The sequence below is a fragment of the Odontesthes bonariensis genome, chromosome 19 (assembly GCF_027942865.1).
Source record: "Odontesthes bonariensis isolate fOdoBon6 chromosome 19, fOdoBon6.hap1, whole genome shotgun sequence".
Taxonomy (NCBI): Eukaryota; Metazoa; Chordata; class Actinopteri; order Atheriniformes; family Atherinopsidae; genus Odontesthes; species Odontesthes bonariensis.
Window position 1 is genome coordinate 20,832,054 of NC_134524.1, and position 12,693 is coordinate 20,844,746.

Consider the following 12,693-nt stretch of genomic DNA (forward strand, 5'->3'; position numbering starts at 1 on the left):
ACTCCCAGTTCAGTATTTGGTTTCCAGGTTTCCCCCTTTCATTGTGGTGAAATCCTTTTTCTGTTTTTCACCCCTCATGCCACACCTCCACAAAGCTAAGTGTTTGTTCATACCCTGTCATGCCAAGTCTTTTGTCTTTCTTGTCACAGTTATATTCATGTTTTTGATTCCACAGTCTAGTTTTGTCTTCCAGCTCAGCCGCGCCTTTTGTTAACCTTGTTTTTGAATAATAAACCCAGTTTTGCCTTACACCTCTGGAGTCCGCATCCGTGTCCTGCCAACCCGCACCCTGACACTGGCGAACTGTCCGGGGTGTACCCTGCCTCTCGCCCAATGACAGCTGGGATAGGCTCCAGCCCCCCTGTGACACTGAGTTGGATGAAGCTGGTATAGAAAATGGATGGATGGATGGAAGACAACGGAGCATAAAAACTACTGTAATTCATGTGATCAAGAAAAGAAATGTTTGCAGAAAGAGTTCGCCCCTGTTTTCGTGTGTTCTGTTTGGTCTATGAAATCAATTTTTGAGAGTAAAATAATTATCCTTAAAAGACTTATCATGAAGCCACGACAGCCTTTAAATCACAACTTTACCACTTTTGTAATTACTGCTCTTTTCCTGCGGAGGGCAGCATGAATCCAGATCTAAAGTACCTTTTAGTGTTTTTTTTTTGTTATAGGATTTCTAATCATAATAAAGAGGAACAGAAATCATTGTTACATGTTAGTTTTTATTCATTACATTCATATCAAAGGTAAATCACAGAAACATGTCTAAGTCTGATGAGATGCAAGAACGGTAAGATGAGCAGTAAATGCCCAAGATCCAAAATTGTGCTTCAGAAGCAGACTTCTGTCATGGCAGGAGCATTTTGAAGGGAACACAGAGAGCTCTTTCCTCTGCTGCAGTCGTCAGCTGCACATCTCTGCGGGCCTGCGGGATACACGCTGGTTTCACTTTCATATCAAAACTCAATTGGACCCTTATCACCTTAACAAATGCACGGCAGATGTTTCACGACTTGAATTAATGACTCACCTTAGAAATGATATTTCTTTTATATTCCAACTTCTTCATGGCAGAGTTTAAGGACTCCACATTTTCCTGTAAGCGAAAGCACGTTTCTGTGAAAATCTTGTGGAAACAAATCCGCACTTTTGCAAAACACCGAGCACACCGATGTGAATCTAAGACGGCACCTCAGCTTTGCTTGTGACCCCGCTGAGGGCAGTGTGGTCCATGTTAGAGGCTGAGAGCACAGAGTGGAGCTGAGCCTGCTTCTTCTCCAGGCTGTCCGTCAGGGCCTGCAGCTTCTTCTCCAGCATTACGTTCCCCACATCTGCTTTGCACTGAGAGCTCTCAATGTCGGCGGCGAACGACTTGTACAGCTCATCCCTGTTTAGCTGGAGCTGTGTGAAACGGGTAGGCACACACATACAAAAAAAAAAAAAAAAAAAAGGTTTTTCATCCATGGTGCACATGAATAATGCTATCTGAGCACTGTGCAGCGCAATCTTTGGCTTCTACCTCACTGAATTTCTGCTCCAAGACTTTATGCTCCAATTTCAGATCTTCCAGCTTCTCTGTTTTGGGCTCCTTTGCGTTGGCCTGTCAAAAATAATTGAACAAATTCCACTTGTCCTGTGCATGGTGTGGCACCCACAGAAGCTAATCTAAGGTTTCTTGTTATAGATGGAAAACTCATACACACACACCTTTTTTGCTGAGAAACTTATCCTCTTCTCAGTGTAAGCGATTTCCTTCTTGACTTTTGAGATGAGCCTAGCAAGGCGTTCGTTATTTTTCAAAACAGAACGATAGTCGTTTCTCATCTTGTCAATTTTCGCTGTCTTTTCTATAATTGTTTTCTAGATGGTGAGAACGAAACAAGCCGAGTGAGAAGAGGAAAACATCTGGATCCATAAATACTTCAATACAAAACTGTCAGCAACTGAGTTATTGCTCAAAGAAAACATAATAAGCTCGTCAGAGTTGAAGGTTTTGCTTTATTTTACTAAACTCCTGATCAATCAACAAATTTAATGAGCCATCAAAACAAGGTAAGTGTGTCAGATTGATTAATTATAGAGGGGAAAAATTAGTCGCCAATGGCCTAAACAAAGCATCCAAAACAAGTTTGTTGCTGCGTGTGCTTGCGCATATACCTTAAATGTTCCGATTTTCCCTGCATCCTTTTCTATGTCAACAATAATCGCATTGGCGTCTTTGAAGATTTTGTTGTGGTCCTCTCTCAAAGCAGAGATGTGGCCGTTCCACTGGAGCTCCTTCTCGCTGGTCACACTTTTGCTTAAGTTCTCCAACTCTTGTTGCAGCTGCTCCATCCTTTCCTCATATTTTGCTGTAGTTTCTGCTCAAATTGTGTGAAAAACATGGCAGCCAGTCAGTTTTTGATAACATGAGGTGTTAGATTCAACTCGGGAGAAGTTATTTACCTCCAAGTTGCCTCTCCCAGTCGTTCCTTGCTGTAGTCATTTCCTCGTCATGTTTCTGTTGAGATTAACGACCAAGTCGATGTGTGTGCAACACGTTCTCACCCCAAAGTTGTCCCATACATGCTATGTTACTCTATGTTACGCTATGTTGCTATGTTATGCTGGATAGCGCTCGACATCACATCTTTACCTAAGCTGGGTAGCACAACTAAGATGGACTACAAAGAGCACATCAGATCGTTTAACCCATGTGTGTTGCTAGGTAGCTCCTAGATAAGCGAGGGTAACCCAGTGTCAATGCTTCTACACTAACGATGGTAAAGAAGAAAAAAAGGAAAAGCACAAAAATGACATATATGGTTGTCGTCCAAATTAGTATGACTGTACAAAAAAAAGCTGAGTGTTGCTGTGAAAGACAAATTGTGAAACGGCGTTATCTCCTTTTCTCTCATTAAGGCGAGACACTACAGGTGAATAGGGTAATATTTTAAAATAATAGATGTCACCATGAAACTTCCTCAGTTGATTCCTTATACATGTATGAAAAAAAAAATGTATTACAAGTTTTAGAAATTTGTGTGTTTCAGTATGCAAATTAGGCATTATCTCGTTAAATATGCGCACATGTGTTTGCATATATTTCCGGAAGATAGATCTGAACATATGATGAGGCCAGATGCAAAATTCTTTGTTCATTTTGTTTACACACAAAATGAAAAGAAAATTGCAGAGGGATTTCAGGATATCTGCTTCCACTTCCTAGGAAATCAAAATATACTGCCCATAGCCTAAAAAACATCAATTTTCGCCATATTTTTTGATTATAATGTCACGTAAATCAGTCCATAAATGATTTATCAACAAATCCTTCTGTAAATATCTTCAGAATACTGCTAAGTGTATAACTGGAAAGTTTGGTGTTAGTAGGTGCTCCATTGTCCGAGATATTGATTCTGGAAAAATACAAAAAAATGATTTTGAGAAAACGGCATTAATAAGATTTAAATAGGGGAATTCATTTTGGTAAATTTGGGGCGAAACGTACTGCCGCGATTAAACAAAATGTGATGAAATAAACATTTTAATTTATGTTTTCAAACAACACATATTGAAGTAGACTGGCCCAAAATCTAAAAATTGACCACCGCATGAAAAATCCCTGTTTTTGCCTCCTGCCGTGTCTCGCCTTAAAGATAAATGCTAAATGCTACAGATAACTAAGAAGGAAAACTCAGAGATATCAACCAGCTCTTATCATAGCTGATACGCGTCACTCAGAAACTTTCCCAATCAGTAAAGACTGTTTGAACGGACTAAGACCGTACAGAATAAGTGGATGAAGCCACCACAATGTCATCTACTGGATTACAATCTGCTGAATTAAAGCCTTCGACAGTGAAGGAAATATTTTCTGCTCACTGATCGGAATTATAGATTCTAGCTAATGACATTATTATCATCATCAGAGTTGATGCCGACTATGGACGGTAGTTCACTGAGGCCAGAGAAATGGCATCGTGGCATCATAGCATCTATTCCAGACGCTGAGGAAATTCAACTGAAGTCCGCATGTGGCACGTTTAGATGAAGAGCAGCTTCTCAGTTTCGATGAGTGTGCATGAAAACATATTATAAACACAAAGTGCGTTCCACAAACCAGTTCAAGCTCTCTGACGAGGTTTTCATTATCGAGCTCCTGCATGTCGATCATGAGGGCCTTCATTTTCTTATAAAGCATCATCTCCAATTGCTCCTGCTCCGCCTGCAGCACCTCAGTGGAGTCTGACCCGTGTGCTGTCAGCTCAGAGAGCGTGTTCTGATGCTCACACAGGAGGTGCTTCATCTTCTGCTTATACACCTGGTGGGGGCACATGATCAAAGATGAAACATAAATCATTCATTCGTCCAATCTGTCCGTAGATGATCTTTGGTTGTGAGCAAATTAGTAAATGAACGTGGTCATTTCTGGATCTGTTTGGGAACGTGATTACAGGGTTCTAAGCCAGCTCATTTTCAGTCGAAAGGCCCTAAAAATGTTCAAATGTGTGCAAAATATAATAAAAACAGTCAACCGCTTGGTTTAGTTTCACATATTTTGAATGATGTGATCCTCGAACTAATAAAGAATGTGAAAAGATCGTGTTTCATACCACATTTTACCTCTGGAAATTTTTTTTTTTTTTTTAGATTATGTCTCATCACAGCAGTATTTCCAGCAAAAGCTGGGAGGTCAATATTTCCAACCTGAACATACAGAACAGTTAGCATTTTCCGTGAAAAACAAACTAAATGCTAAAAAGAATAAAGTTTAGGGATCGTTACATTAGTGTGTGGTAAACTTGATGTGATCAAATGATTATTTCTGAATTTCAAAGTTGAGAGAGTAACCACTAAAGAAATCAATGGTGCACAACTGAATGGGAGTTACTCAGGACAGCACACACACACACACACACACGTACATATGTTGTCCTTGTTACCAATATTCTGGACTCAGAATAAATCCACCCCCTGAATCTGACTGTGTCGCTGCAATACATCTGTCTGTGTGTTCACCTCACCTGAATCTCTACTCTGTGACACCCCTCGTCATCTTCTTTGGCTTTCTCCAAGTTTTTCAGTTCAGCTTTGACCTCCTCAAGTTTCCTGTCAGTGATTTCCCAGAAGGTGTGGATCTTATCCCTCTCCAGCTGGAAATAGTTCCTCTCTTCCCGCTCTCTGTCCAGCTCCTCTCGGAGGCGCACAATGTGCTCCTCCAGCTGAAATTTGGAAACTTAAAGTAATGCGGGTATAAAAAATAAAAATAAAAAAGATCTCCCCGTCATTCGCTTTTCCTAAGACTTCTCTCTTGTACCTGGAACATGGGCCGTTTTGGAACTGTAGTGATTATTTTTCACTGAATTATTTCCAATTTCAATGCTTCTGTCCATTTTTTGGCCACTATTATACAACAAGCCTACTATTAACTGTATAACTCACCTAAACCCTAAAGTATAACAGCCGTTCATTTCAAATCAACACAGGAACATTTATATACAGATATTTCTGTTTGCCCATTAGCCTTTCCAAACATAAATTGCACAGATATGCAGATATGTCCGCAGCAGTGGACAGGAACACAATGAGATGATGCACTTAGAGCAGTTTTGACTCTGTCAAACTATATTAAAGAGTAAAACCAAGTGGAAATATAACGTTTTGGACTAGTTTTCAGACTAGTGAACGGCGATGATGCAACCATGATTACAATGAGATCAGATAATAATAACCACAATCTGTTGGAGCCACTCTTCAATTCTGGGAGTCACAGATCCTAAAGTGCCTGTTACCACTGGGACCACATCTACTCCAGTGTTCAGGGCATGCTGATGAGAAGTGGGACACTGGAACAAGGCATATTAAGACTAAATACTTTGAAAATACAGAATTTATGAAGTGCTAACAGAGGACCCCAGTTCTAATTACACTATATTTTCAGCATTGTTGAAGCTTGGCAGGTATTTATAATTGGGTGTTTAGAGAGATTGTAACTGAGAAAACCTCAATCTCACATGCTTGTCTTGGTTTTTAGACGTGAGGAGCCATCCAAACAGCATGAAAGCGGAATAATAACTTGCTGGGATTCACCTACAATGCACACTTCCAAACACATTACATTTCATCTCTGACCTGCTCCTTGGACATCTCCTCTTTGGTAAGGCCATTTATCAGAGTGGGCGTCCTTGCCTTTGGAGGGTTTTTACCTGAACTTTTCTTTTTGGGCGGCTGGGGAAAAAAATAAATCAACATCACTTGTAAGGTTAGCCTCGATGCCTGTTTTCATAAGTAAGGTTAGCTTAGGTTCGGTCAGCACAGGCAGAAGCTAAACCAACTATGCATCTGATCAGTGTAGCCGTTAGCTGCTAGTTAGCAAACAATTAATGACAGCTTATCGACGTAAATGGTTCATTTAAACACCGCGTTGATTACCATTATTTATGTTGCTCAAATAACGTTGAGATCGGTGATGTGTGGGTCGTTTTAAAGACAGACTATAGTAGACGGGAGTCAGGGGTCCCAGTTTGAGCCGACTGTTTAAAAAAACACGTCTCCATGGCAACACAATGCCACAATGAGGGGTGGGGATTCAGGCTGGAGCAGGGTAAAAAAATCACCAGACATTTGTTTAAGTGCTGCACTTCATTACAGGTGGTTTACGTGAGTATTTCTTTTATATGTTGTTTTGTACTGAATGCTCGTTGAAGTTTCTGTTTCAGGTTATACAGACAGGTGACTGTATGAAAAGAAGTATACATATACATGTTTGTAACTTCAACTAAAATAGTTGTCTGCTACAGATGTTGAATGAGTTACCTGTAATTTATACATGACTTTTAAATGTCATGTATAAATGCGTCAGCTACACTTAAATGGCTTAAAGAAGAAAAGGAATTATCAGTCCTACAAATGGTATACATATATATATATATATATATATATATATATATATTAGGGGTGGGATGATATGCTTTGGTCACGATTCGATTTGTATCACGATTCTTGATCATTGCGATTCTATAAGTATTGTGATTCAAATATAATCAGTAATTGCAATTTTCTTCCTCCTTAAAAAACAAACATATTGAATCATACACTTCAAGAATGAATGTCGTTCCCATAAGCAATGCACATCAGTCTGTGTCAGTCATTCCAGCAGCTGACATTTATTTTAAAAAGAGGTACTTAACATGTACAGCATTCTTTAAAGTTTACAGTTACAAACTTAATTGAAATGTCCACACAGCACAAATGTGGGCTAGTTTTAACTAACTTAATGTAATGAATTAATTCAGTTTTTCTGGACACGGATTTGACGTAATATAATCGATTCAGGGGAGAAAAATCGATTTTTAAAATCATCCCATAAAAAAAAAAAATCGCAATATGTCCATGAATCGATTTTTTTCGCCCACCCCTAATATACATATATATATATATATATATATATATATATATATATATATATATATATATATATATATATACATATATATATTCTTTTTTCCCTTTTGGACACTTCTGCTACATGAACGCAAGAGTGTGAATAATCAACATTTCCCGTGAGTCATTCATAATGTCTTTGGTGGTGCCTGATTTTTCCTCGAGCACCACCATCACATTGATGATTTTAAGTTGTCAAATTCTCAAGATTTCAGCAGTTCACAACTTAAAGGGCGTTTACTCTGCGTTACGATCCATGTTTCGGACGCTGAATGAAATGGACACAATATTTGAAAACCTTGTTTTATTATTTGTTAAACCAAATAACTGTTTGATATTTGATATCAGGAAAATATCCCCTTGTGACAAAAACACAAGAGCTGATGGTCAAACATTGAGGGGGATGTCGAAGAGGTCAGGACGGCCTTTGCTCTCATTCAGGCTGCAGACATTTTCACGCTCAGATGGGTGGTGTAGATAGGCGGACGAGTGGAGAAAACACTGTAGGAGAGGTTGACATGCGGTTAACGAACATATTGAATGACATGTGATAGATAAATGTACATGAAGTGAGACAGTACCTACGCTTACCTTCAGAAGCCATGAGCTGTGTGATCCGATCTGCATTTTTTACTTCTACAAAAGTGAGGGACAGCATGTTTAATCATCATGTAGGATAATGTCAAGTAGACTGACTACTATCATGGAATTATTAGTATAAATAATGGAGGGACACAGCAAGACTACCAACACTACCTTTGGACTGATCTCTTTGGTCCAGCAGTTCATTTGATACATCAAGAACTGGAAGAAATCATTTTCTCTTTAAATCAGTTTAAAAGCTCCAAGCAAAAGAAATATACAAGATATGTGAAGGCCGTCATTGTGCACGTATACGCGGGACAGTGAAAAGCATGGAAACTGAAGAACTAGAAACCGCTGAGAAGCCTGACGTCTGTGTCTTTTCCTCCACAGTTCAAATAGTGATTTAAATGCAACGTTGGTCACATATAGACTTGTTCAATGTTTGAAATACATGGTAAAAAGACATTAAGTTGTTTTTTTTACACTTTGTATCAACAAGGCAAGGGGTCGGGTTTAATGTAAAGAGTCTATTGAGTTGAGAGTGCACCTCCCTGGCACCTACACCAAACTCCATGGTGACTGAACTGAACAGTCACCTGATATATTATATTATATATAATATATATATTATTTAAGTGTGTTGAAATGACATTTGGTGCTTTGTAAATAAGACTGAATTGTTTCCGGAGGGAAACAGTTAGTAGCAGATGCTGGCAAACAATGCTTTGTCATCAATGGACCAAGCTGGAGATGTACACAGCGTAACGCAGGTATATTATATATATATATATATATAAAAATCCTTTCTAAACTAAAAAAAATTACCCAAACCTTTATGATAATCTAACATAACTTCTTTTAGCTTATTGAAAACACAACAGGCACACTTGCAAGTCATCTTTAAGCAGCGTATCACTCCTGAGTGAGTATCACAACAGAACAATGACAATCCTGACACTCAAGTTTCCAAAGCACATCCACTGGGCGACAGCACAGACAAACTATTTATTACACCTAAAATAACACGTTTCAAAGGAGGACAGCACAAACATTAATATGTACAAAATGGTTAAACGCAGTAATTAACAGTACACCTGCGTTACGCTGTGTACATCTCCAGCTTGGTCCATTGATGACAAAGCATTGTTTGCCAGCATCTCCTGCTAACTTACAGCGACGCTGTTTCCCTCTGGAAACAATTCAGTCTTACTTACTCAGCACCAAATGTCATTTCAACACACTGAAATAATATTCTTCAATTCATTGAAATCATAATCCACTTAACTTAACACGGAGCCAATTCAAAAACTCCTTCTGAACTAAGAACCTTCTCTTCAGTCCAATCCCCCATCCTGAGCGCAGGACAGCTGTGGGAAGAAGAAGAAACCTGCATCAGAACCAGGAAGGGCAGCTGGGGACTGAGAGAACAGGGGACACCAGGCCCGGGATACAAAGAAGCTCTGCTCTGTTAGAAAAATATCCAACTATGACATCTTTGAGGCATGATGGAGCTCGGTCATTAACAGCTTTATATGCAAGGAGAACAATCTTAAATTCTATTCTCAATTTAACAGGGAGCCAATGAAAAGAAGCTAAAACTGCAGAAATCTCATCTCAATAAGAAACACTCAATACTGTGTCAATTAAAAAAAAAATAGTGCCTCTTTAACAAAGTTTTCTCCTAAAATATTGCCATATAAGTCATTTTCTGTCAAAAGTCGTTTATCTTTGTACTTTAAAACAAACCCTGTTTCCACTTTGGATTCTTCAGTCCAGCAGACCGCTGCTTCAATCCTGCAACATGTGCTTACTCAGGTCCACTTCTGTCAGACTGGAAGCTGAGGACGAGCATGACGGGACTCTGGAAGCTCATGTTCACAGCACTCTGGTCTCTGCTCTTATTTCTGGGATCTGTGTGTCCTCCCATCACAAGGTCAGATGAACATCAACAGCAGCCACAAACTCCTCAACACTCACATGGTACAGCCCTCTCTCCTCTTTAAACATCTGCGGCCACACTCCGTCAGGTCTCCTTTATAGAACATGGGGTTTCCTTTCTGCAGCTGCTCAAAAGCCACTTTTCCCAAACACTCAATCATCATCCTGGACTCCAGCGTGGATCCGTCTCAGCTCCTCCATCATACTCAACCACCAGGAAGTGGATGAACATCTCAGTCAGGGTCTCTAAAAGGTTCTATTTGGAAATTGATAGAGTGCTAGCCTAGAAATCTAGACGCCCCTAGCGGCCGCAAATGGAATTTGACTCTGGGGCTAGTCTAGTCACTTGTGGTCATTTTGCGAGGTTCCAAATCAAAACTTAATCGAGCCAATCAAATCGTGAGGAGCGGGGTCGGATGCCGGGCTACCTAGTGACGACAGAGGTGCGACGTTTCAGTGTGTAGTTCCAGAGAGAGGTTAAAAAATAAAAAAATGATGTACCAAAGACGGCGGGCCGTTCTTCGTCTCAGAGCTGACAAAACTCTCCGGTAAGGCATTTGAACGGTCAAATTCCGTTAACGGGACGAGAGCAGTCAAAACGGCAAAACCGGAAGTGCGTTGCTCACTGCGGCTAGCTTTAGTAGCGCTGAATTCGTGGGAACAAAATTGTAAATAGTCGGTATTTTGTCAGATTTTCAACACCTTGGGGGTCTAAACGACTACTTTCTCGCCTGAAAATGTTTCAAATGTTGCTAAAGTTTACAGAGTTTAGAGCTTAAGAGAAATCAGCTTTTCAGGCCATAGACTACAAACCATTCCGTCGCGCTGACTACGTAAAACTTCTTCATCGCTCTGATTGGTTGTTGCGCCATCCTATTGCGTGGCGTTGAACTTGACAGACAGCCGTTTATCCCGCCCACACTGCTATCCAGCGTCACTAGACCCTTGTACAGCTTTTTGCTGTACGGGTCAGGCTTGCTAGGCTAATAGAGTGCTACTGTTTGCAGTTGAAGAAAGGGAACCTGTCAGGTCAAGGTGCTTTGATGCGTACATGTGTGCAGTCTATTGCTCCCATTATGTTTGGCAGTCCAGCCGTGGCATCAAAGTCCCTCTTAAAGGGATAGTTCGCCTCTTTTGACATGAAGCTGTATGACATCCCATGCTAGCAATATAATTTATTAAATTTGACTTACCCCCTGCTGCGTCCTGTGAGCCGAGTTGACGAAGGTAGTACGGCTAGTTGGCTGGGGCCACAAAAATAAAGCGTTTTGCTTCTCAAAATAATATGTGTCCAAAAGAGTAATACATTTGCATCACAAAATCATTCATCCATAGCTTGGTGCTATTTTCTCTCTACCTTCGCCTACCTCCTAATAAACTGTTTTTGATCTTCCCACTCAGTCCCCATCTGCTTTTGGGTTCTTTTTGTGTGTATAGCCCCTTTTCGGGTGTGACACTTATTATTTTAAGAAGCAAAACGCTTTATTTTTGTGGCCCCAGCCAACTAGCCGGACTACCTTTGTCAACGCCAAAACGAGGCTGGAACTCACAGGACGCAGCAGGGGGTGTCCAATTTAATAAACGATATTGCTAATATGGGATGTCATACAGCTTCATGTCAAAAGAGGCGAACTATCCCTTTAATTTGTATTTGTTCCAAAGCGGTGGATGGGAACTTCATGTACCGTGGGTGATAAACTCATGACAGTTTTGATGACCGAGGGGAGCGCACGACTCACAGAGAACTGGGACGCACCCCATCTGTCTCCAATCTCCCTCTGAAAGGTTCCCGTGGCCAAAAAAAAACAAGGGTCATGACGACCTGGACATGTGGTGGAACTGGCTTTGATCGCCGTGTTTCTCTCTGGAGCTGTGGCTCTAGCAAGCTGCACAGTCCTTGGGAATCTAAATCGCCATGTCAGCCATTCCTCTGTCTCCTAACCCAACGATATCTCCACACCGGTGTCGGAACACAACACACGCTCTCTTCCAAGAGCCTGACATGCTCAGTCAGCCACTGGTTACGCTTCCCATTGACCTTGTTACACACACGGTCAAATTAACCTTCAATGAGTGCATCATTTAAGTCAAACACAATAATGTCAGAATCATTGTGGGATACAATGTATATATTTATTTATTTATCATTGCTTCAAAGTCATTGAATATACAATCCATTAGTCATGCAACATTCATTCCAATAACAGCGGACTACTTTACCTGACTCCTAGGACAGCTCTGGATCGCTTGTAAATTCTCTTCGTACCTCAAACAAAGCTCAAAATATGAAAAAATTGGTCATTGCACAACTTCTCCTAAATCACTCGTACGCACGACTTAAGAACACATCTGTTCGTACCACTGCTGCTTCAGTGAGGCCCAGTGTTCCCCGGCCTACACTCCGTGGACGCCGGCCTTTAAAAATCACATCGACACTTTTTGCTTCAACCACGCTTTTTGTTGAATCTTTTATTGATTTAAACTGTTTCAAACCAACTGTTTCATTTACTCTGTGTCTTAACTTGATATTTTATTGCTTTTACAAAACTTTATTTTCTTATTTCTTATAAATACTAAATTGAGAGTACAAGGAGAGATTTAAAGCAATACTTTGTTACATTTCTACCTTAAAATAACAGCTTGAAAAAAATTGTGTGGCTAGAATGAGTTTTAACCCATTTAGGCCTAAGACGCCTGGAAAAGAATGCCTGTAAAACCTATGGGCGATTTCAGAAA

At 40.2% G+C, this 12,693-nt stretch overlaps 1 protein-coding gene across 1 annotated transcript; it reads right to left on the minus strand.

Moving 5' to 3' along the window:
- Positions 1 to 732: 732 nt before the first annotated feature.
- LOC142368892 (dynein regulatory complex subunit 4-like) lies at positions 733 to 6,531 on the minus strand. The gene is made up of 11 exons (XM_075451094.1): positions 6,424 to 6,531; positions 6,124 to 6,219; positions 5,016 to 5,213; positions 4,112 to 4,312; positions 2,455 to 2,509; positions 2,167 to 2,369; positions 1,717 to 1,869; positions 1,529 to 1,609; positions 1,201 to 1,410; positions 1,040 to 1,105; positions 733 to 934 (listed from the first exon to the last, which is right to left on the minus strand). The coding sequence occupies exons 1-11, from the start codon at positions 6,424 to 6,426 to the stop codon at positions 857 to 859; spliced, it is 1,344 nt and encodes a 447-aa protein (XP_075307209.1). The 5' UTR covers positions 6,427 to 6,531; the 3' UTR covers positions 733 to 856.
- Between the last annotated feature and the right edge of the window lie 6,162 nt (positions 6,532 to 12,693).